At 64.3% G+C, this 25,300-nt stretch overlaps 1 protein-coding gene across 4 annotated transcripts in view; it reads right to left on the bottom strand.

The window, feature by feature from the left end:
* The window catches only part of PACS2 (phosphofurin acidic cluster sorting protein 2), a 54,041-nt gene that overhangs the window by 19,037 nt on the left and 9,704 nt on the right, over positions 1-25,300 (bottom strand). For all 4 annotated transcript variants that reach the window (XR_013967068.1, XR_013967069.1, XM_080807549.1 and 1 more), the window contains exons 2-4: positions 4,119-4,206; positions 1,913-2,002; positions 650-775 (exon numbers count right to left, since the gene is read on the bottom strand). Coding sequence is in view for 2 of the 4 variants with exons in the window: in XM_080807549.1 (XP_080663675.1) it covers positions 650-775; positions 1,913-2,002; positions 4,119-4,206 (304 nt within the window). In the remaining 2 variants the exon portion in view is untranslated. The remainder of the gene's footprint in view (positions 1-649; positions 776-1,912; positions 2,003-4,118; positions 4,207-25,300) is intronic.

Raw genomic sequence — 25,300 nt, 5'->3', positions numbered from 1 at the left:
TCGGGAGGGTTAGGCAGGTAGAGTCTGAGGGGAAGCAGGAGGCCTGTGGGCTCGACCAGGTGCCGTGGGCACGGGGCTCCTGGGCCAGAGGAGCAGGGCAGGGGCCGGGGGTCGGTCCTGCCCTCCCCCAGCCGGGCAGCGACACAGCTCTGCGTCACAGTTGCCTGGACAGCCCTGAACACGACCCCATGTGGTAAAGGCCCTGAAGCACAAAGGCCATGAGGGGTCTCGGCCGCCCCTTCTTCAGGGCCCAGCCCGAGGCTCCCAAAGGCCCCGTGGCAGGCAGCGGCAGAGTCGGAACCCCTCCTCCCGAGCCCCATGCAACCGCGCCTCGGGACACCAGGTCCTCCGAGACACGGCCGCGGCAGCCAGCTGGCTCCGTGTGCATGAACGTCCCCTCCTTTCCTCACGGGGCTCCCTTACGCTCGCATCCCATCCCCCACCAGCAAGCACGTGCCGCCCCCCTAGGCAGCCCACCGGCCAGGGCCGCGCCCACGGAAGGGGACGCGGATGTCCCAGAGAACACCCTCCCTGGGAGGGCACAGGACGGACCCACACCGGGCTGGAACCCACCCATGGCCCAACGGCAGCTGCTTGGGCCGTGGGGTCAGGCCAGACGGAGGCCTCTGGCTGAGCGGGACACGCTCACCTCGGCCATGTTGATGGAGCCCGCCGCCAGCGTCTTGTAGCCCAGGATCGTTCGGTTTTTGTACCGTTTCCTCCGTTGCAGCATGATCTGGAGCTTGTTGCCTTCTCTCTTCAAGAAGTGGGGGTACTGCAGAGACGAGGGTCACGGCTGCCATCCGTCCCCACGGCCACGCTCGCCCAGCACCAGTAGGCCTTGAGGGCCGTCGTGGGCCTCCGCCAGGGACATGGGAAACACCACCGCTGGCGGACGTGAGCAGCTGGCCAGGGCCTCTGGGTCATAAGCAGGGTCAGCCAGTGCACCTGCCCACGGCGTGGACGGCAGCGGACGTGGCCCCAGAAGGGGCGCTGGTCGGGGGCCCCCAGAGCCTTCCGGCAGAGCAGGGTCAGGGGCACGAAGCGGGGCTCGCACACGTATCCCTCAACACGCGCGGAAGCCGCACGCTGTGCGCCGTGGCCCAGCGCTTCGAGACCGGGAACTGCTCGTAACGACGTGCCGGGAAAGCGAGTCCCGCAGAAGGAAACCTCCACACGGACCCCAGAAGCTCCAGCGGGGGCAGAGCTGGGGTCACATGCTCCCGCCCCAGGCACGGCCACGCCGGGCACGGAGAGGTGCCCGGGCGGGAGGAGGGAGCCGGCAGGATCCCCGCGGATGTGTTATGCTCTCGCGAGGAGACAAGACTCGAAGGGGTTTGCAGGGGGTCGACATGAAGCCCGTCTGCGGATCTACACGGTGCCCGCCTTCAACCACGGTGCGGAGAGCACAGAGGCAGGGTGCACGCCTGCGGGAGCCTGGGGCCGGCCTGCTCCCACCACAGACCCGGGCTCTGGAGGGTCCGGGGGGAGGAGGGTCTGTGTCACGCACAGGAGCGGTGTGTCCCAGGCGCACCGATCCCCTGTGCACCAGCAAACTTCCAAAACTGAGGTCCGTGTTCCTCCCCATCTCTGAACACCGGGACCAAATGGCCTTTTTTTTTTTTAAGTTTGTTTATTCATTCATTTATGTAATCTCTACACCCCACATGGGGCTCGAACTCACCACCTTGAGATCAAGAGTCAACACACTCTCCCAACGAACCCGCCGGCTGCCCCCACAACGGCCCGAGAGTGCGTCTCGGCCTCCGTGCGCTCTGTAGCACGGGAGTGGGAGGGCAGACGCGATCTCTAACATGCAGCGCGACTGAGGGAGGACACCGCGCAGGGGGGCCGCCGCCCCGGCCCCGCCGCCCTGGCCCCCGACACCCCGGCCCCCGCCGCCCCGGCCCACCTGCAGGGAGAAGGTGAGCGCCAGGTCCGTCTCCACTTGTCCACTGGGGGGCAGCACGATCTCGTGGGAGCGCAGGATCCGCTTGGAGCCCTGGGACCGAACAGGACCGGCTCACACGGGGGCCTCGCACCGGAAACCGCTCCCTCCAACCCCACAGCGAAGACCCACAGATCAGGCAGCGGCAGGCACAAGCTCCGGGATTCCCAAACACACCCTTGGGGAGATTCGCCAAGAGCCTTAAAAATGTCCCCATCCGGGCGCCTGGGTGGCTCAGTGGGTTAAGCGTCTGCCTTACGCTCAGGTCATGATCCTGGGGTCCAGGGATCGAGTCCCAGCATCGGGCCACCTCCTCCACGGTGAGCCTGCTTCCCCCTCCGACCCTCCCCCACCTCATGCTCTCTTACTCGCGTTCTCTCTCTCAAAATCTTTAAAAAAACAAATGTCCCTGTCCTGTGACCCTCCAAGTCCTCCCTTAGGTGGTCCAGGCTGCTCACTGCCACATTTAATGTAACTCCCGGAAATCCAGCAGTGGGGTGCAGGGGGAGTCAGAGGACAATGCTCGAGTCTGGCGGGGGGGTCACGGGACAACGCTGGGGTCTGGGGGGTCATGGGACAATGCCTGCAAGAACCCTTTTGCATTTCTGTGACAGTGGACGGGTGAGTGTGACAGCCTCCCCAGAGAGCACAGTGTGGTAGAAGAGGGTCCTAATCACAGCACGGCTGCCCTGGCACAGGGACAGAGAAGAGAAGTCCAGAAACACATCCGAGAACACACAGACGTGGATAAAAGACAAACGTGCTGTTTAATAACGACCCTTCACGTCACCAGGAAAAATTACTAAATAGTAACAAATCATTAGTACAAAACGTCCAGATTCTCGCCTGAAACCATATACCAAAATACAATCCAAATGGTTCACAGATCTTCTCATAGTACAGTTTTCAGAACGGCTGTCCCCACACCCACGGAGCGGAGACGGGAGGCTGGGGGCGGGAGGCCATGGATGGACACGATGTGACCCCCGCCTGCCGGGCACCAAGAGCCATCAGATTTAGAGCAACAAAGACCAGCGGCTACCAGGGTGTGGGGGCTGGGGCTCCAAAGGCCGCTGACGGGATGAGGGGGCAGACAAGTGGCTGAGGGCAGGAGTGGGCTGTGGGTCCAGGACAGAGCACAGACGTGCGGGCAGACAGGAGCGACGGGCAGGGGTCCCGGGCACAGGTGCGGGGCTGGCCCCCCACAGGTGCCTTGCCCAGCGGATGCCCTCTGGGCCACCTGGCATCCTGTGCAGGGCTCTGGCTGTGGCCTCCCAGGCCTCTTCTGCACCAGATCCCTCGGAGGACCTGAGCCGACTGGCCTCATTCGGTGAAGGAGGGCGGCAGCCACAGGCAAGTGGGCGCGGGCCCTGGGGAAGGCGGGCCGGCCCACGCCCTCCAGGAACGAAGAGGCTGGGGGCTGCTGAGGACACAGGAGCGTGTCTCGTGTCTCAGGGAAGGTGGCCCAGCGGAGGGTCTGCGGGAGATGCCGGGCACTGGAGCGGACGGGGCACGGGAACGGCAGCCCGTGAAGGGGGCACTCGGGTAAGCTGGGAAGGTGAGGCGGGGCTCCCGGATGGGGGGGCGGTCGTGTCAGAGGTCAACGGTGGCCGATTCAGAGATCGGGGTGGGGGAACTCCACCTCGCTCTGAAGCCCTGGCAAGACCTCGAGCCCTCCTCACCAGGGCGCCCTGAGCACTGCCCGGGGCCGCAGGCAGGTCCCCCGCGGGGCCAGTCCCCGTGAAACCAACGGCGGCCTCGCGCCTGGCTCTGGCGGTAAGTTACAGCATCTTCAGGGAAGCAAAGGGTTTCTTCGGATCTTAAAAGATGGTGGCAACTGATCGGGAAAATGAAGGCAGGCCTCACACGTGAGCGCTCACCTGACTCGAGGGCCCGGAGACCCACGAGCCAGCAAACCCCGGTGAGCCGGCCCTGGGAGGCCCAGGCCGCGTCCCCGGCACCCCATGGCCCGTGAACCCGGGCTCCAGAGCCTGGGACTGCGGGTCTAGTTTTGCCAGCGCACTGGGACCATTTTCCCCATCAAGCAGCAGGGGCAGAGGCTCCCCTGCATCCCGGGGCAGCAGCAGGCTCCCTGGCCCCTGGCCGAGGTGAGGGTCCAGATGTCTGTGTGCTGGGCCCCTCCCACCCTAGGCAGCTCGGGCACCCTCACCTGCATCTTGACGGCAATCACCACCGAGATGAGCTCCTTCTCCAGCTCCTTGAACACCACCAGCTTCTTCAAGGTCAGGCTGCACAACCTGCCAAGGGCAAAGGCGTGCTCAGCGGGGACTGCACCTTCCCACACCTGCCGGAGCCCCCGGAAGGCCCCATCCGAGGGAGTGCCGGCCTCTGACACGGCCCCCTCAAGAGTCCCTGTGGGTGGCGGGTGGCCCTCAGCATCCCCTGCTCCGGATGGCAGGTCTCCCGCCTGTGGGGGCGGCTCAGGGCAGGTCTGTGGGCAGGCGGTCGGGAGGGCAGGCAGGCCGGGAGCCCGCAGGGACCGGGTGCCGGGTATGGAGCCCCCCTCCACGGGCCTCTGCAGGCCCCGCCCCCCTCCACTGCCCCACACAAAGGCCAGGATCGCAGCCCGGACCCCAACGGCCCTGCCCTCCCCCCGCCTGCGCAGGGTCCCTGGAGACACCGGCAGCTCTCCGGTCACCCCTCTGCATACGCCCACCCCACAGCGCCCATGTCCCTGAGCCCACGGGGAGCGTCCATGAACCCTTGTGCTGGCTTCACCACTCTAAGCGTGGGGTGCAGGCGGGGCCATGAGGGCCCCGCCCAGGGGAGGCCTGGGCCTCGGTCCTGGTCCTCAGGTCCTGGTCCTTGGCTGGGGAACGGCAGCGGCCGTGCCTGCCTTCCAAACTGGCACGCAGGACCGCTTAGCCGCCCGAGGCTTCACGGTCCCGAAGGCAGCAGAGCCACCAGCCCAGGAACCGGGGGAAGAGGAGCCCAGGGTCTGCGCAGTGCAGGCGCCGCAGCCAAACCAGCCGGGCCCCGCCCGCAGCTCCCGGAGGCCCCGCTCACTTTCCCGCTCCGACGCCAGTCCGCTGTTCACGGGGACAGCTCCGGGCCCACACGGGGACAGCAGACCCCCACCCTGCCCACGCAGCTTCGAGCCCCGGAGTCACACAGGTCCTACTTGGGGCTGCACACCCCCATGCCCACCCGCGTTCAGCCAGCAAGGTCTGCGTCTACACCCGGGACAGCGGGGCAGATGCTGCCACGGCCCCTCTTCTGACCCAGAGACCCGACGCTCCTCCGTCTGCCTCCTGCCATGGGGACACGGGCGCCGGAAGGAAGACTCCGGGCCCCTCAACTCCCCATTCTCTATCCAGGCAGCAGGGAGTGACAGGGCGAGGCCAGGAGCTCAGGTCTGGATACAGGGCCTGGGTCTGCTCGACAGGGTGGCTCTGGAAGGCTTCATGGCTCCGTGAGCACCTGCCAGCCACCCACGGAGCAGAGACAGCCACCCCCATCCTGGGCTTCCTATAGAGACCGCACCGACATCCCAGACAGGAAATGAAGACCCCCCTGTTCTGTGTTTTCTTAGATTCTGTACTTACCTAGTTGACGTCCAGTACTTCTATGGCCAACGGACGGCCAGAGCTGCTGACAACCCCCCTGGATCCAGGGCCCGTACTCTGAACCCCTCCTCGTCCAACCCTCAAGGCCAACCTAACAGCCCCCTGCCCTACACACCCAGGCCCAGGAAGCAGACAACCGGGGGTGCCCCTGGCTCCTTGAGCCTCAAGGTCCACCGGAGTGACTCCAAGCAGCCAAACCGGAGCTGATGCCCACGGAAACCCCAGGGACGCCTCTGGTCTGGGCCTCATCTGCAGTCCCTCTGCCCCTGACCAGCCCCGGTGCCTCCCCGTGGCCCCGGGCACGGCGCCTCCTGTTCTAGGAGGCAGTGAACAGTGAACCCTCCTCTCACCGGCACTGACCTGTCTTGCCGTCACTCAGTCCCCCTCACAAACCAAGACCAGTGCCAACCACCGACTCCCACCCTGGGCCCACAGCCAGCCCGCCACGATGCGGCACTCGGGGCCACGTGGAGGACGACGGGGATAGCATGTGCCCTCGACGGAGCCCAGAGGAGCCAGGAGACAGACACGAGGGCTTCCCCGGCCATCAAGGCCCCTGACTCGGGCAGAAGGACAGCTCCAGGCTGGGGACAAATGGGACTGTGCCCTCACCCCTGACACACGGGTGCCCAGGGGAAGCCCAGCCCGCTCTGCCCGTCAGGCCACTCTGGCTCTGCAGGAAACAAACTGGAAAGGAGAGAAAATGCCGAAAGCTGTGGATTACAGGGACTAGTGTCCACGGGGACCAACCACAGCCCGGGCACAAAGGAGCACCAGCACTCTGAAAAGGACTGATGTCATGGGGTGCCCAGGCGGCTCCGTCGGTGAAGCATCTGCCTTCCGCGCAGGTCATGGTCCCAGGGTCCTGGGATCGAGTCAGCCTCGGGCTCCCTGCTCCACGGGGAGTCGGCGTCTCCCTGTCCCTCCGCCTGCAGCTCCCCCTGCTTGTGCTCGCTCGCTCGCTCTCACTAATAAATATTAAAAAAAAAAAAAAAAGAACTGAATGGGGCGCCGGGGTGGCTCAGTGGGTTAAGCCTCTCCCTTCAGCTCGGGTCATGATCTCAGGGTCGTAGGATCGAGCCCCGCGTCGGGCTCTCTGCTCAGCGGGGAGCCTGCTTCCTCCTCTCTCTCCCTGCCTGCCTCTCTGCCTGCTTGTGATCTGTCAAATAAATAAGATCTTTAAAAAAAAGAAAGAAAAGAACTGAAGTCGTGTAAAGTACGTCTTCTGATTACGATGGACTCAGCTAGAAATCAATAGTGGGGGCGGCTGGCCGGCTCAGTCGGCAGAGCACGCAACTCGTGATCTCGGGGTCATGAGTTTGAGCCCCACGTTGGCCGTGGCGCCGACTGACAACAGACAAACAAAAGGAAATCAATGGCAGACAGACGGCCAGAGTCAGAGTCACCGACCACTCCCGCCAGCACGAGCGCACGGTCCGGGAGGAAGACTCGAAGGATCCGGAAAGACTCTGTGCCGGTCTTCAGCGAGCTACGGCTCAAGCCCTGAGGGCGGCAGCCGGAGACCTCCCCGCACGCGCTCACACAGTCTGAGCCTCCCCTCAAGACACCAGGAAAGTGAGCGGAACAAGGGGTAACCAAGACAAAACAGAAGAACCACCAGGAAATAAAATATCAAACGGACTATGAAGAGCCCCCAAACCAGCTCTTTCGGAAGAGCAATAAAACGGATCAAGTCTCTCGCTCCACAAAGAAAAAAGAAGAGAGGACACAGGGAGCCCTATGGGGAAGGAAAGAACCAAGGTCCCACGGGCCGCACAGAGGGGTGGAGGCTGCGCGCAGCTGCGGGTCACCCTGGCACTGGGATACGATGGACCACGACGTATCGACCCGTAACCGCAGCACGGCCGGCCAGGCTCCGGGGGGCCCTGAGCATCTGAACCGCCTAATCTATCAAAGAAATTGAATTAGTAGCTTAAAACCTTCTGAAAAACAAAACTCCAGGTGGGTTGAACCAGACATCAAAGGACAATCAACACTAATTCTACATAATATCTTCCAGAAAACAGAAAAGGGAGGGATACTTCTCAACTCATTTTATGAGGGTCAGGAATTACCCTGACACCAACACCAGACAAAAACATACGAAAAAGAAAACCACAGACCAATATTCCTCTAAGAACACAGACATAAGGATCTTCAAGAAAATATTAGCAAACTGAATTCATCGTATGGGAAAAGTAGTGACTCCTACACCACGACCAAGTGGGGTTTGCTGCGGGCTGGTCGACGTTTGAAATCAATCAGTAAAACTCACCTCATCCACAGGCTAACTTAGACAAATCATAAAATCTCCTCAAATGGGGGCGCCTGGGTGGCTCAGTCGGTTAAGGGGCTGCCTTCGGCTCGGGTCGTGATCCCGGCGTCCTGGGATCGAGCCCCGCATCGGGCTTCTTGCTCTGCAGGGAGCCTGCTTCTCCCTCTGCCTCTGCCTGCCTGTGCTCACTCTATCTCTCTGACAAATAAACAAATAAAATCTTAAAAAAAAAAAAAATCTCCCCAAATGATTTAAAAAATGTGACAAAATTCAATTGCACTTGTGATTAAAACTCTTGGTGAACCAGGGACAGGAGAGAACATCCTGAACAGCCAAGGTCATGCTGGTGGCAGGATGGACTCCCCCACCCCGAGACCCGGAGGCAGAGCTGCACCCTCACACCCCTACGACACGGCACAAAGCTAAAACCTTGTCCTGTGCAATAAGGCAAGAAAAACAAATAAACGGCAGAAGGGGAAGGGGGCGGCTCAGTCTTTAAGTGTCTGCCATCGACTCGGGTCATGATCCCGGGGTCCTGGGATCGAGCCCCGCATCGGGCTCCCTGCTCAGCGGGGAGCCTGCTTCCCCCCCCCACCCCCCGCCTGCCTCTCTGCCTCCTTGTGATCTCTGTCTGTCAAATAAGTAAATAAAATCTTTAAAAAAACTTTTTTGTGACAGCAGCCAGAGAAGCTAAGCCTGGGATAAAACACTTGCAAAGTGCATATCTGACAAAGGATTTGATCCAGAATATATAAAGAACCCTCCTAACTCAACAGTAGGAAAATCAAGAACCCAATTAAAAAATAGGCAAAAGATGGGGCACCTGGGTGGCTCAGTGGGTTGGGCCTCTGCCTTCGGCTCAGGTCATGATCCCAGGGCCCTGGGATTGAGTCCCGCATCGGGCTCTCTGCTCAGCGGGGAGCCTGCTTCCTCCTCTCTCTCTGCCTGCTTGTCATCTCTGTCAAATAGATGAATAAAATCTTAAAAAAAAAAATAGGCAAAAGATTTGCAGACACTTCACTAAAGCAGACATAGGGACAGTGAAGTCAGCACGTGCAGAGACGCGAATGAAACCATCCAGAGCGAGGGCTCGCGACCTTAGGCTGACGGCGCGGCTGACGGGGCACTAGCTGTGCTCCCGTGCATGTCCCCCCCAACACCGGCACCGCTCGGCGCACACGTCCACGTCAAGACTCCATGTGGACCCTCACGGTGGCTGCATGCGCAGCAGCCCAAGCCTGGAGACACCCTTCAAGCAAAGGAGGGAACCGGCTCATTGCACCAGGAGGGCTGCTCAGGGACAAGGGGGGCAAAGCACTGACAGACACGCACGTGCACACACACGTGTATACACACGCGCACGTGCAGAGACACACGCGCACGTGCACACACACACGTGCACACAGACACGCACGTGCGCACACACTCACACGTGCACACAAATGCACACACCAGCACACCCATGTGAGCACGCACACACACGCGCACAGTGGCCCACACTGGCCCCCCACGCGGGAAGAGAACCCAGATCCAAAAGGCTGGGCCGCTGCACGTTAGCCCCCCACGGGAGAGCGCACACCAGCAGCCCAGGGGTGGCGACAGGCACGGTGCGGTGGGGATGCGGTTCTGGGTGGGACCATCCACCGTTCTGAGCCTGGCGAGGGGAGTAACAGGCATGTCAGGCTCCAGACAAACACGGGGGTAGGCTGAGTTTTACTGTGAGTTTTAAGAAGTTATTTTTCAAAAGTTACAAAAGCCACAGGCCCTCCGGGATACGCCAGCTCACTGCAAACACGAGGCCGCTCTGAGCACACCGATCACCAGGACGGCCCGCACATCCCTTCCCCGGGACCGCCTCTCGCCTCTCAGGGCTGTCGCGAAGCCTGCTCCTAGACAGTCTGTCTGGGCAGGGGCCGTGGGGGGTCCCGGTGCTGGCTGCCCACAGCTCAGCGTCTTCCGACTGGGAGGCCTGGTGGCTGACGTCTCCTCGCCACAGGGAGAACTCCAGAGCCCGGGGCAGAGCCGCTGGCTTTCTGTCGGGCGGGAAGGGTGTCCGTGCAGCCTCCCTGGGCGCGCTCGCCGCTGCCCAGAGCCCATCTAAACGAGCCCCCGCCCACCTCCTTCTTCAGTCGCGTCCCCCGTGTGGTGGGACAAACACCAATGAGCCACTTGGATTTTCCTTTCTTTTTTTCTTCCTCTTTCTTTTTTTCAGTTCTAAGACACATTCAAGCTGATGCTATTTGTGCAAAACAATATTTAAAAAGCATAAAAAGAAACATTTGCACACAGGCAGAACATGACGTTTGTTTTTACACAAGACCGGCTGAGAGAAAGGCCTGAGGGCCGGAGCATGGACCAGAGCCAAGGGCGAGATCTACTGCATAATACTTGGCCCTCAAGGAAATCATGAGCAAACATACTAAAAAAACCCCACAAACGATGATTCATCACTAAGCCAGGGCTGTTACTGTGTAAGACGCCCTGTAACTGTACCAGACTCAGCAGTAACAAAAAAGGAAGCCAAGCGTATCCTAAACACACTGTCAGTGGAACGCATGACCCCCTCGATCCCCTCGACGGGCAGAAACCCCGTATCCTGTCCCGGGGACACTGGCCCCCCACGGCGGGCTCTCGCCTTCCTCTCACGTGATGTCTGCTCAGAGGAGCGCGAAGCCAGCTTCTACACTGAACCCTGGAGCAGCAGTGTTCAGGTCTTCTGAAACTGAGAAGCGTGGGCCTTCCAGGAAAATCACAGTGACACCACAGAACCCCTCGTATCCCACAACAGGAATTAACCAGTGTCCACGCTGACTTGAGATCTTTTTAAGGAAATCGGGGCCAGAGCCACAGACACACGCTGTGCGCCCCCCTCCCTCCCTTTCCCTCTGCAGGAGCCATCCTCCAGAGGGGCCTCCTTCCAGGGGGCTGCCCGCTGTCCCCAAATCAGCCCTCCTCCGTGTTACCCGGGGGCCAGCCTCCCAGGCAGAGGCCAGTCTTGTCAGGTGGGCAGCTGGGCGAGGCCACTGAGCGGGGATGAGGTGAGTGGGTCACAGCTGGCTTGCTCCCTTCTCCGGGCTGCAGAGCGCCGTCTACACGGCCGCCTGGGGCACGCCTGGGACGCCAGGCGCTGAGGCCAGCAGAGCCCGCGGGGCCTGGGTCATAGACACCTGCACGGTTATGCGAGGCAGCCACCGGCACCAGCTTGGGCTCAGGCTCTGGCTCCCCATCACTGAAACGCCAGCTGCGCGCCGGGCCATCGGTCATATGCGGCCATGCCGCTGTCTCTTGAGGCATCTGGTTCATGTCCCACTGCCTACGCGTCCGTGACGTGTCCTTTCCACGGAACAGCCGTGCATGCCCCTGCCCGCCGTGGCTTCCTCCCCGAGCAAGCGCACGGCTTCTCCATCTCGCCCCGGTGGCCCCCAGGCTGCTGCCAGCGACCCGACACGGCAGACGTGCTCCCGGGACTGCACCTGCTCTGTCACGGGAACCCCGCGGAGGGGCGGGGTCGCAGGGTCCCAGCTCCACGCCCTCCGAGCCAGCCAGGGCCCTGGCGCCGTGCTCCTACTGGCCCAGGGAGGTGCTGACTCGCATATGTCCCGTGTCAGGGTCCTCCGGTGGCCACCAGCGGGGGCAGGTCCCCCCTCACACACCTGCCCTCTCTCTCCCTCTTCTTACAACGCACCAGTCATCACGGATCGGCGCCCACCCTAACCGCCTCACTTCCCTAAATCTCCGGACGAGGGGACCGCCGGCTCCAAACACGCCATCCAGGACGCTTCTGGCGTTAGGAAGTCCCGCGAGTTTGAGGCGGACACCACGCAGCTCCGGACAGTGACAGCCCGAGGAAACGGAGTCTTTGGGTCTGGGGTGCCGGTGGGGTGCGGGCACGGACTGCGGCGTGTGCGCGGCCCGCGCCCGTCTTCCCAAGGGACGGCTTTCCTCACGGACTGCGGAGATCACCCGGCCGGAGGCCGCCACACGGCGGGGGGGGGGGGGGGGTTTGCGTAATGAACACCTTCGTGATTTACACTCCAGGCACCCCCTCCCCCCGACCGCTCTGCCTGCGCGGTCACAGCAAGGGCGCTCGGCGAGGGGTGGGACAGCCACTCGCTCCCTCCGCGGGGTCCGGGCGTCCCGAGCCGCTTACTGCAGAGCGCGTCCCGTCCTCTCCGAAGCGCGCCGTGGTCACGGGTGGGACCGCGCCATCGTGTGCCACGGGAGCGCGGCCCGCACGTCTGCCGACGTCGTGCCGTTCCACCGGCGCGGCTCATCCCGACAGTCGCCGTCCCGGGGAAGCTGCCCCCAGCGCACACGCCGCCTGGCAGACGCCGCACCCTCGCCCGCCGGCTCCCGGCCCCGCCGGTGCCCCGTGTGCCCCACCTGTGTTTGGGGGAAGTGGGGCCTCCCACCCCTCGCTCAGCCGCTTCCTGTTCTCAAACAAGGGCCGGACGCTTCTCCTCACAGCATCTCTGACGTCCTGCGTTCACCTCACCCCCAGAGAGCTACCGGCTGCTTTTAGGAATAACGTTTTCTTCTGTTTTTACAGGTTTTATCTGTTGGTGAGAAAGAGAGCGAGAGCACGAGCCGGTGCAGGGACGGAGGGAGAAGCAGGCCTCCCGCCGAGCAGGGAGCCCGATGTGGGGCCCGACCCCAGGACCATGACCCGAGCCGAAGGCAGAGGCTTCCCGCACCGAGCCCCCCGGGGCGCCCCTACATTGCTTTTCTCTACCGCAGGCGACGCTGTGGCAGACAGACACCAGCACGGCACGGAGCCGTGGTCCTGCCGCCGGAGGAAACGCACAGCTTTGCCTCTACCTTCAACCTCTAATTTCAGCAGCACCTCACACGAGATAGGACCTAATTCTTCAAGATTTGGCAAAGTTCACCAATAAAGCCGTCGGATGCTGTTCGGGAGAAGAGGTTTTAATGTGACCTAACCGCAGCGTAATTCCCGCTCTCTCTGGCACTAAGCCAGTTACTGACTCCTAATTGCACAAAATCATCCTATCAAGTTTCATCTTACCTGACACGCTCTCTCCGACTTTTTCTGTGTCCACTCGCCCGTGCCACGGTTACGGGTGTGTCTATCTCCCTTGGCCACTTCCCCCGAAGGCTGTGCCCCGTCACCCTCGCCCAGCAGCGGGCCGCTGGCTGCTGTGGGTCATCAACACTGTTTCCATCTCACTGAGTTTGGGTTTAGTGTCTCGGTTTCTCTATTTTTCCAGACGTGCGCTGCCCTTTGGGTGACCTGAGCTGGAAGACGTGCCCACGGCAGAACACTCACTCGGTCCCTTACCCCGAGGCCCGCCAGGGCTCAGAATGGACGCCGGACGCGACACCAACATGGGCTTCTGGATGCCAGGTGGCGGCCACTGTCCGACTCACAAGGGCGACCTCCTCGCCACCTCGAGGCTCAGGAAGGGCGGCCCCGTTTCATGAGAGCCCAGCACAGTCCCACGTCCCCCACCTAACAACGCTATCACAGCTATGCCTGTGTCTCGGGGGGCAGAGGGGCGTCTCGTGAAAGGTGCCTCTCTCCCGGGAAGGGCGTGCCTGGACCTGGGTGTGCGAGGGGCCCTGAACACCTCAAACACTAAGTCCTTGAGGTCCCTGCTTCCCGCCGGCAGGGCTGCTGCACGCACGGAGGGACACACAGGGACGGCCACACATCCCAAAGACCTAGCAAAGCAGGGGCCAAGGAGTGTCTGTGCGAAGCCGGCCGCGACGGTTAGCAGAGGCACCCACGGCCCAGGACAACGGGGCGCCCAGGCTGGGCTGTCATTGGGCGAGAGGCGGGTGCCAAGCCCCCTGCCCCTGGGTCTCTGTCTCTCCACGCCAGCTCCGGGCGCCATGGCTTCCGCACATTCTCAGGTCAGTGGTCGTCACGGAGGGCAGGCGGGCAGGCCTTCGGGGAGGCGGTCCTCCCAGCCCAAGGCTGCTGCGAGAGCTTCCCGCGCCGAGGCCACGGACAGAGGCTGGACAATTGGGTCATGAGGGCGTCTGGGGGGAGAGGGAGGGGCTGGCAGGGTCGGAGGGGATAGCAGCTGGGAGTGAGGGCAGAAGGAAGGACAGGACGGCACCCTAGGAGTGGGGACTTTTGAGGCTGGGCCACGACCACTCTCAGGGTGACCCGTACCAGTGAAGGCAGAGGGCCTGGAGAGCAGGGGCCAAGTCCAATGTGGGACTGGGGTGAGGGGTGGGCCCCTGGCATAGGTGGCCAGTGGGGGGAGCAGAGCACCCCACGAAAGGGAGAGTGGGGTCGCAGGGGCCTCCCCTGGGGACACCCAACAAGGCCCTACAGGCTGGGACACACACAGCCAGGGGAGAGAGGGCTGGGTGCTCTGCCCTGGGGTCAGGGAAGGCATCCTGGGGAGCCTGGGGAGCGAAGGCAGCAGGGCCAATGCTATTCTCCCAAGGTGGTGACACGAGGCGGGGGGAAGGGGCAATATCCTGGAGCCCCTGGTTTTTGTGAGTTTTTTGTGAGTTGCCGAACAAGCGGCATTTCAGAAAGCTCGCAGAAACCTGGTTTTGCAAAACTTTCCATGCACGCAAGACGGGCCGGGTATTTCCACTTTCACCAGTGTTGGTGTGGTTAAAGCCACGCAGGGGCTGCCGGGAGGTCGCCCGCCCACCCCTCCCCCAGTCCCGACCCTGGGGACCCCCATGCACGCCCCCCGCAAGAAAGGAACACTGGGGGTCCCCCACGGCCCACTCCTGCCAGAGACCCGGCCAGCACCACGCCCTGTTGCAAAACAGACTTAGGCCCACCCACCGGCAGAATCTCAATTCCACACTTGGAAGGCAGAACCCCCATGGCGGGAGACAAAGCCGGAAACAGCACAGCCAAGACTGACCACCCCCCCCAACCTCACGTGTGTGACACAACCCAGAGACGGGAGCCCAGGGCCCTGCTGCCCCCCGCGGTGCGTACACGGGGGCCAAGGAGGCATCCGGCATCCCAGCATCTCCTTTAAGCCTCCGCACCCCCCAGAGCCTGGGCAGCAGTGGCACTCGCAAGTAGGGGGGTCCAGGCGGGGCACGATGGAGTCCCTCTGGCTCCAGGTCGAGGGACAGAGGAAGGTCAGTCCCCACCTGAGGCCCTCTGGCCAGTCTGACGCTTTGGAGACCAGCCTCACTGGGAGCAGGATCCCTGGGCCGCTCCCGGGGTCTCCAGCTGGGCCCAGCCAGACTCGGAGAGGGTCGGTGCTGGTCAACACCATGGTTTCTGATTTCAACTCACCACCCCCTCCCCCGTGGAAGTGTGACTCTCCTCAGTCTTCTTTTGGGGACGGTATGGCAAAGTCTAGCTCAGTTTTTATTGTGGTAAAATAAACACAACATAAAACTTTTTTTTAATTATGCAGCTCGGTGGCAGTGAGCACACTCACAACTGCTGCACACCCCTTGCCACAGCTCCAGAACCTCCCATTTCCCCGAGGGCCACTCTGGCCCCATGCACGCTCCGCGCCCTCGCCCGGCCCCTGGCGCCCCAGCGTCCGTCTGTGCGGACGGACTCCTCTAGGGATGTCCAGTGAGGGGTCACAGGGTGTCTGTCCTCCTGGGAGTGGCTGAGGTCAGTCTGTGCGACGTCCCCGCGGTTCAGCCTCGCGGGGGCAGGTGTCGGGACTTCCTCCCTTAAAGACCGAGGAGGAGTCCATGCGCGGACGGACTTCTTCCACTCACCCGCCGACGACCCGGCTACTGTGGGCCACGGAGTGTGTGTTCAGACCCCATAGCCAGGCCCTGGGGCCGACACACCAGGAGCGGGACTGCCGGGGACCCCGTGCTTAGTGCCCCCGTGACAACCCCCCCCCCCGCCCCACGCCAGGTCACGCGCCCGCCGACAGTGCGCAGGGCTCTGCTTTCGACATCTGACCACAAACCTCTGCCACGAGGAGCTCTCCTACAACCCTGAGAGGAAGGCAAGGCCGTCTCCCCCGACTACCCCCCGAGGCCGCCCGGGGCGTGGGGAGACCTGTGCTCACACCCCGCCGAGGACCCTGGGCGGACAGGGCGCCGACAGGGCACGAAGGCGACGCTGCTCCCTCGGGCTGGAGGGGCTGCCCCGTGGGTGCAGTAAGTCTCGGGGCCCGAGCAGCCTGCAGCGGGGCTCAGACTACGGATCCCACCTGAAGGAGCGCCAAGGCCCCCCCCGCCCCGCACAGGACGTTGGGGCTCCCGCTGGGGGACCCCAGGCTCTTAATCCTTCGGTGCACTTCCACCCTGTCGCCGCTCCGCTCTCTGGTTCTTCTCGGTGTGGTCGTGCTCCCCGTGCCAGGCTTTCTGTCTGCCGTCACGTTCTGGGGCTCACGAGGGAATGTTCCAGAATGTTCTTTCACTAGAGCCTCCCGTGTCCATTTCCCAGCTGCAGGGGTGCGCCCCCGTTGAGTTCCACCCCCTCCTCACCTGCTCTCCCTCGCTCTGCTGACCCCGGACTCGTGGCTGCTGGAGCCCAGAGTGGGGACAAGGAGGTCTCCAGGCTCCGCCCTCTGCCCCGAGCACCTGCGTCTGGGCTCCTCTCCCAGCCGCCCACCCAGCCCAGCGGACCTGGTCCTCCTCCTGGCTTCGGTCCCTTCCTGGCTTTGCTGGGTCTGGGAGGAGGCCCAGGGGCCCACGTGTGCACGACCTGTGTCCACTCTGCGGTTCTCTACATTCTGCCTAAGGTGACAAGTTCCCAACATGCAGCCTCTCTCCAGTGTGTGGCCGGTGTCTTCACGACCACCCAGGGCTGAAGCCTCGGCCATCCTGCCCCGACTCCTCTCCATCTCCTAGAAGCCCCGTCCTCCTGGCCCTGCGCCCGTCAGGCCCTGCCTCACCTGCCCTCTTGTTCCCAGGCCCCACCGGCACGGAGACGCCTCACTGCCAACGCCCAGGGCCCACGTCCACCCAGCCTCTGGGCAGGCCCGACGGGTGGCGCCCCCCAAGACCTCCCGCGTTCCAGCCCAGGGGCCAAGCCAGCCCCCCACCTGCTTGTGGTCCCCCCACGGCAGCAACCAGGCCCAAGCCGCAAGGTCACTGCCCGTCTCCCTCCTCACGGAGGTCGCTCGGGGCCGGGAAGTGCTCACTGCCCACCAGCGGGACCAGCCCCAGGGCCCAGAGCATGCCCGGCACAGGCAGGCAGGTCTCGCTGGGGAAGAGGGGCCTGGTACACCAAGCCGCAGGGAGGAAGACACAAGACCCCAACACAGGAGACCCTCTCGTCCCGAGATGGGAAACGTGGACGTTAGTGCGAGCAAAGTTAGACAACAGATGCAGGAAAACAGCCGCGGGCAGACAAAGGACTAATGTCCGGGGCACAAAGCCTCTTACAGAAGCACAACAAAAAGACAAACACAGCACGGAACGTGGGCGACTGCCACAGAGGCGGCCCGCAGAAGTGCAGACCACAACCCCAATGACCTCAGGCTCCAGAACCTTCCAGGGCTGCTGTCCACCCCCTGCTGCCTGGAGCCCTGAGGGGGAGGGCAGAGCAGGCCACGCACCCCCCCCCCCCACCGTCTCACTTTGAAAAGCTCCGGCCACAGGAAAGTCAGAGGTTCCGTGAGGGCCCTGCCCCCAACCACCCACGGACACCTCCCGTGCACGCCCAGGATCTCCGGCCAAACACCCGAGAATGAGTCAGGGCAGCAAGACCCCAAGGCCCCAGGAGCACCCCCAGGAGAGGGGGCTCTCCCCTGAGACGTCCACAGGCCCGGCCACCTGCCACGCGCAGCACACGCACCGGCAGACGCTCCTGAGCCCGTGAGCCTGGGGCGCCCTTGCTGCTGGCAGCGCCGCAGACCAGCTCACCGGCCCGCCACCTGCTGGAACCTAGACCTGTCCTCGCTGCTCGCCCGTCACGGCACTTATTGTAGAGGTGAAGCACATACGATGTAAAACTGGCCATGCTATCTTTTCTATTTTTTTTAAGATTTTATTTATTTATTTGACAGAGAGACAGAGACAGCACAGGCAAGGGGAGCAGGAGAGGGGGAAGCAGGCTCCCCGCTGAGCAGGGAGCCCGACGCGGGGCTCGATCCCAGGACCCGGGGATCATGACCCGAGCCGAAGGCAGACGCTTAACCCACTGAGCCACCCAGGCGCCCCAAAATTGGCCATTTTAAAGTCTTCGCATCGGTGGCACTTGATACATTCACCGGTAAGCAATCACCGGCTGTAACCCCAAACGTCTCGTCGCCTACGGAGCCGGCCCAGCCCCTCAGCTGCCACCCCACGGTCCTGCCCCAGGCCTGGCGGACACCAGTCTGCTCCCGCCCCATGGGTCCTCCTGTCTGGACGCCCGAGGGACGGGAACCACACGGCACGTGGCCTTTTGTGCCTGGCTCCTTCGCTGAGCACGTTCTCCAGAGCCGTCCAAGTCGCAGAGGGCAGAGTAACGACCCCATTCCCTGGAGGCCTCGCTCGCACGGGGTGGCGTGAGTGACGCTGGCGTGGGACAAGCCTGAGGCTGCCGCTGCCCTCTGACGACAGCGGGCGGCCGGGAACCGAGGCTGCCAGGAGGGGACGCTGCGTAAGTTTCCGCCGGACGCCCCCCCCCCCCCGGCTCTTCTGAAGGGTGATTCCGTGGGGCGAACTAGCAACCCCACCAACCCACTGAGGGACTGCGCCCAGCTCCAGGGCGGCTGGCACAGGGCACCCATGTGGCCAAGGAACGGTCCCACCAGGCCCAGCTCCGAGGATGGCACGCGGGGCCTACAGGGCACAAGGGGGACGGGTCACGGGTTTCTGCGGAACAGACCAGCACCCGGGCTGGCCCTCTGAGCCAAACGCTGACTTGTACAGTTTCCCTCCAGGCACGGGGGAGGGGCAGCCACGCGCGGGGGCATTCCTCTGGGGTCCCAAACGCGCTGAGTGTGTGTTTGGTAGGACGGAAAACTAAGGGGCCTTTTGTGTACAGAAGCTGACCCGTCCGTGCAGTCGCGTGTCAGCCCTGGTGGGAGCTGAGGCTCCGTGGTGGCCGCTAGCCAAGGGCCCCCACGCCCGAGCCGCCCCTCGGGGCTCAGCCAGTCTGAGAGCGGGGCCCCCACACCCCACTCAGGCTCCGGGTGTGCCGGGCCACAGAGCGGTGTCAGTGCAAGGCTGGGGAGGCGAGGCGTGGGGACCAGCGGCTTCCGGCAAAGACACGCCGGCAGCGCAGAGCGGCGGCTGGACAGCTCGTAAGAACAAGTCCTGCACCAGGCTGAGGGGTCCGGCTCCGCCCACATCCCTAAGCACTGGTCACCCTTCCCCGGGAGCCTCGGGGCTGCCGGCTCCCAGCGGCCAGCTCAGCCTTCTCTGAGGTCTCTGGTGTGGGCCCTACTGGGACACGGCTACTTCCTGCTGACGAGGGGGCAAGGTCAGCGGTGTCTCCACGGGCCAGCCCACGGGGCCAGGAAGGCCTTTGTTGACGAGGCTGGGAGCCCCCGGAAGTGAGGGAAGGAGGAGGGGTGGCTGGGTCTCCGGGAGCCCCCCTTCTGGCCCCAGTCCCGCCAGCCTGCCCACAGTGGGGCCAGGGCGCCAGACGAAGGGGGCAGGAGCCAGTCCCCGAGGGAGGTGCTGGTGTCAGCGGCCAGCGTGGCCACCTGAAGGGAAGAGTCTGGAGCCCGCGGCAAGTACCACGGGTCTCCTGGGAGGTGCTCCGAGGGACCCTGGGACCCCAAAATCTCCAGCCAGCCAGAGCTACGAGACCACTTTCCACAAGAGCGTTGGCCGCGGGCCACCAAACTTCAGGAGCTCTCCTCCTGGGGCTGCGTCCTCCAACTGGTGACCCAGGCGCCCCGGAGGCCACCCCGGCCCCAGGCATGCAGGTGCCCCTCCCCAGCCACTACAGGGGAACACAACCCCACCTTGTCTCCCTCCGGCAGGCGAGCCCCTGCCCAGTGCTGTCCCGGAAGGAGGCCTGCCCAGTCATGTCCCCAGGCTAACCCAGAGAAGGAGCCAGAGCCTTCTCCGCAGGGACAGCAAGCCCATTTCAGGCCGTACGGCCCTCAGTGACCGGCTTCCGCGAGGGCCGCAAGGTGTGGGGCCCATGGCTGACCGCAGAGTACCGTGCCGTGCGCAGCCCCCCAACACGGGAAGGCTCCGGGGAGGCACAGAACCAGCGCCCGCTGGGCATGGGCTGCTGGGCCCATGGGCCACCCAGGAGGGCACCAGGTGGTTCCAGGTTGTCCAGTAACGGGAATGAGCATGGGGCAGCCTGAGCCCCCAGAGGTGAAGGGAGGCAGGGGGTCCCATGCGGCAGCCCACGGGTGGGAGCCGGGAGCAGACAGAGCTGGTACGGTCCACGTGGGCCTGACCCAGCCGAGTCCCGGGCTCTGCCAGGCCCCGGGTCCACGTGGATAAAGAGCAGCGACGCTGCCCACAGACACGATCGGGGGAGGGGACAGCGGAGACCTGCAACGGGGCAGGAGAAGTGCACCCCACGCTGGGGGCACACCCCAAAACACTGGGGGACAGTGGGTGCTACAGACTAAATTCTGTTTCTCCCAAGCGCATGTCGAGACCCGACCTGCAGTGTGACAGCATGAGGAGGCCCAGGCAGGAGAGCCCACGGCTGCTGGGCGGACACTTCTGCGGGCACGGACCCACTGCAGCCACGCGGCCGCCTGCAGAGCAGCCTCCCCGAGGAAGCCCGGGTACCCCGGAGGCCCACAGGGGACGGCAACCCTGCCATCACGGGGTTGGGTGCCCCACCTCCCCGCCACGCACCCCTGTTCTCACCCACACCCAGCTCTGGCTGCGGCTTCTGCCCAGGGCTCCTGAGTGTGCCCAGGGTTGCCCCAGAACAGCAGCCTGCCCCCCAACAGCACCCATTGGCCGGCAGGGGCCCCTGGAGCAGGCCTAGGGGAACACGTGCATCCCCACTGCGTCAGCAACGGCCCCCGGGGCCCCCGGATGATGAGGAGCAACCCATGCGCTTGTACTCGTCAGTGTCCCCGGGACAGCTCTGACGCGGTCCAGGGAATCGTGCCCCGGGCACCAGACCCAAAGGAAGCCCTTCCAAGCACCCTGTAAGACACGATTCCCACCGAGGAGCCGGGAGCAGGCTTGTCTCAAAGTTCTCGAAACCACCACAGAGCCCTGAGGGCAGGAATCCGGGAGCCCCGAGGCTGGTCCCACTACGCACAGGGGCCAGGGGCCGGGGCGGCAGGATGGTTTCGTTTTCCCTTCAAGGTCCCTAAGCGTCCCTTCCACACAAAACGGCAACAGAGAAAGAGACCAGAGAACACATTTCCTGGAGGGAGTAAAAAAAGCCAGTCGACCTTGACCAGTTTCTGAAGAAAAAATGACCAAAACTGCAAAGGAAAAGCGTAACAAAGATAACAGACATGAGTGCAAATCGCTCAGTGCCACAGACGTACACACGTGCCAGTCAGAGGTCAGCCTGGTTTTCACAAGTGAGCGCCAGGGGGCCGCGCTCTCGGGCTGGCCAGGGCCGCACCGGCCACGGCGGGCACCGCGATGACGCACTCCAGCCCAAGAGCGGGATGCGAGCAAAGAGGGCAGAAAGGCCTGGGGCCTGCCCCCGGTAGCCGAGCCACAGCCAGCTCTGGCCACCTCCTGATCTCCCGCGGAGGGTGCGAGGGCCAGGTCCCGAGTGGGGCAGGGGCTGGTGGTGACCTGGGGAGCAGCAGCCCCTGCCCCAGGGCCAGGGTGCACAGGGAGAGGCCGCTCGCCCCGCTGGCCAGGGGTCCGTGACCAGAGGCCCACAGGGAAGAGCACGGCCATGGTCCTCACGTCCGTGGCCTCGGCTGGGAAAGGACACCAGGCAAAGCTCCGGGAAGCCGCGTCCCTCGCCCTCTCACAAACTCGCCGCGGGCACGTGCAGCCCAGCTCTCTGTGGGACCACCCGGCAGGCACTTCCAGCCCGCCTGGGGGTCCTGCCCCAGGAGCCCCACACTCTGACCCCCAGGCAGACACCACACTACCTCCGCCAGCAGCGGCCCCCAACCCTCCCTCCACGCCGCCCCCAGCCCAGCGCCCCCCACCCCCGGGGCTGCCTGGACACACCCACGTCACCAGCCGCTCTGGCCGTGAGATGCCACACACAGCCACGGAGAACGCAGCACTAACTGCCCGCCCGGCCCTGCCCAAGGCCTCCAGGGCTGTGCCCAGGCCACACACCCCCTCCCACACCCTGCACTGACACTCGCTCCTCTGAGAAACAGAGGATGAGCCAGGAGAGTGGCTCCCCCCGCCAGGAAGCAAACGGCCACCTGCAGCCCTGCCCCTCCCCCGCCCACCCAAGGCCCACAGACACGGCCCGCGAGCCCCTCCAGCTACCACCACGACCTCCTCTCCCAGACACGCCCTCCAGCTCTCTCTTGGCCGCCCCCCACCAGGGTCACCCAGAGAAACCCCAGGGGAACCCCGGGGAGGGTCCAACAAGGGGTCTGTGCCCACACATCTCCTCCTAGGAGCAGCCTCCCGGAAAGCCTGGGTCTCGGGCCCCTGGTGTCCAGGGGTGTCTCACCCCTTCCTCTGCTCGGGGAGCCCAGGGCCCAGCACTGAGTCATTCTCAGTCACACCCCTGCCCCCAGGGCCAGCAGGGAGCAGGTTCAGGTACCCCTGAGCTGTCACCAAGCGAGGGAGAGTCACATCGAGGTCAGGTCAACAGTCATGGCCTGCGTCCTCCATGGGCCCAGGGGTCATCGCTCAGGACCCCTAGCTCCCCATGCAAAGCCAGAATCGTGCCCACGGCCTGAAAGAGCTAGGATGGGGCCCCACCCCTGGGTCAGGCAGGCCCTGCCCCGTAGCCCGGCAGGCGAGGGCCAGAGCTGGACGGCGGCTGGGCCCTTGCCTCTCCACATGCCTGTGGGGGACTGTGGACCCGCCAGCCACCCGGAGCCTCGGGTCTGGGGAGAGCGCCACTGGTGTGCCCCACGACACATACTGCCTGGCCCCCCCCCCGGCCACTTCAAGCAGCCCTCCGGGTGCTTCCGTCACAGTAAGACCCCCAGAGAATACTCAGGACCCCCGCCCCAGTGGACCACACTAGCGCCCAAGACTCTCCCAGAGCTCCCGGAGGCCCCCGCATCTCCCCCAAACCATCTGCCAGGCTGGTGCCCAAGAGCTCCTGGAGGCCCCCGTGTCCCCCCCAAACCATCTGCCGAGCTGGTGTCCAGGCTGGTGCGGGAGGGCCGCGGGCAGCAGCCGGGGGACAGCAGGCGGGGCCCGCATCCAGGCAGGAAAGGCAACAGTGGCCAGAGAGCAAATCTCAAATGACAACGGGAATGCCAAGCTGGGCACCCGGCGCGGGGGCGGGGGGGTGCAGGGACCGGGGGACGGGCCCGCGCTGGGGGCCTCCACAACCATGAGCGCCCCTCCAGGGGCCCACCGCAGGGCCAGCGAGAACGAGAACTCCCGCCCCGGCCTCACCTTGCCCTACCGTGAGGGTCGGTCCGCGGCCCGGGCTGTGGGACCGAAGCCCGCCGACCCGGCCCTTCCCTGCCGTGCGACTCGGGGTCCGCCCGCCTGTCCCCCTGGGCCGACACCCCACAGTCGGGCACCAGGCTGCATGTCTCGGGAGCAGGGATCTCCCCGTCCCCCTCCTCTTAGCGGGAACTGGACGAACGGCCCGGTGGAGGGAATTCAGCGGACGCTGTCTTCTAAACAAGGCTGATCAGACGCGTTCCTGTTTGTTCCAAACACAACGCTCCAGTGGAACGTCTCCGCGCGGCAGCCCGGCTGCAACTTAAAGGAAGGGCAGCGGCGGCGGCAGAGCCCGAAGGTCTGTGTGGCCGTTCCTCGCCGCCGGCCGGTCACGCCGTCCCCAGAGCCCTGTCTGCCCGGAGCCACAGGCGGGTACGGAGAGCACGCAGGACGTGCCGGCTTTCCGAGGACACGGGCTCCTGCGTCCCCCCAGCGGCGGCTGGCACACAGCCGTCCCCCCCCCGGCAGGCCCCTGTGCGGAACGGCGGCCTGTTCTAACCGCCGAGCCCCAGCAGCCTGCCCCTCTCCCCGCAACAGCCGCGCGCCCCGGGGCAGGGGGGCATTATCATCTTTGTTTGAGGAAAGTATTCTCCAAGAGACAGCATAGGAATTCATCCTCTGCTAGATCAAGAAGGCGGGGGCAGGGGCGCCTGGGTGGCTCAGTGGGTTGAAGCCTCTGCCTTCGGCTCAGGTCATGATCTCAGGGTCCTGGGATCGAGCCCCGCATCGGGCTCTCCGCTCCGTCAGGAGCCTGCTTCCGCCTCTCTCTCTCTGCCTGCCTCTGCCTACTTGGGATCTCTGTCAAATAAGTAAATAAAATCTTCAAAAAAAAAAAAAGGTGACAAGGGCAGGGCCAAGCAGGCCCTCAGTGCTGGCGGAGGGCACGGGCGCGCCCCCACCCCCACCCACCCCCGCCCCTCCTGGAACACCTTCACCGCGGCCCCCACCGCCGATCTGCCCCCTGCACGAGGCTTTTTCCTGCCAAGACCACACCATGGGGGACGCCCAGGAGCTCGGTCGGTCCTCAGCAGTCCTGCTCCAGGGCTGAGCGACAAACCAACTTCTGGAACCTTCCATGACCTGCCAGGGCCACACTGACATAGTCTGGAACCCACAGATAGGTCTGGCCCATCCCCCTCCCCGCCCAGTACAGACCCCAAGGCCTCAGCCTCTTTTTCCTCGCCAGGGACCGGTGGCAGCCGCACCCACGAGGCTGGGCACAAAGCAGGGAGGCGGCTTCCGCTCTCGCAGGGCTGCCCGAGAGCCCAGCGGCTGGTGGGGAGCCCTTGTGTACCCACCACCCGCGAGACCCTCAGCCTCCCTGATGTCCCTTCCCCTCTGTGATGCCGCCACCATCTTCCCTCCATGGGCTGTCTCTGAGTAGGGCTCTGCTCGCCCCCCAGCCACAGATCAGCCCCCACCCTGTCCTCACGCCTCCCTCGGGGACCCCACACCCACAAATGAGTTCATCACCCTGCCTGTGGATGCGTCACTGGACAAGCTCTGTGTTTGTAAACACGCGGCCCGCTCGCTCCTTTCCTGCCGGAGCCGGCCAGAGAGGGGGTGCACCGATGCGGCTCCCCAGCGCCCTCCATACGTGATCAAGCGTAAGCACGAGCCCCCCCGCCAGGGAGGACAGGCCGCAGCCCAGGCCCCCGCGGGGAGCCCAGTGAACAGTGAAGCAGCTGCCGGGTCACCAGAACCCACCTCCTGGGACAGGTCTTCACAGCCAAGGTGGCCCCCCAGCCAAGCACAGCCCAGCCTGGAGCAGGGGCTGAGGGGGAGGGCCTGGGCCACTGCAGAGCACAGGAGGGCCCCCCAACTCCCACTCCCTCTCCGGGCCCACCGCAGAGCATCTCCAGGCGGCCTGCACCCAACCGTGTCCCCCTAGCACCGCGATTCACTGACCAGAGCCCACCCCACACGGGACACCCGGCCTGAGGCACCTCTAGGTGCCTCGGGGATGCACAGCGTCCACTCCCAGGTGGGCAGGGGTGAGCTGTGGGACCTGAGCCAGCACAGAGCGCCCTGCCGAGTTCAGAAGCATGGGGACACCCACCCTCCCGGGGCCTGGGG

The sequence above is a fragment of the Martes martes genome (genome assembly GCF_963455335.1).
Source record: "Martes martes genome assembly, chromosome: 7".
NCBI lineage: Eukaryota > Metazoa > Chordata > Mammalia > Carnivora > Mustelidae > Martes > Martes martes.
The sequence above is the reverse complement of the archived record's forward strand: the minus strand, read 5'-3'. Positions and strand labels throughout refer to the sequence as shown.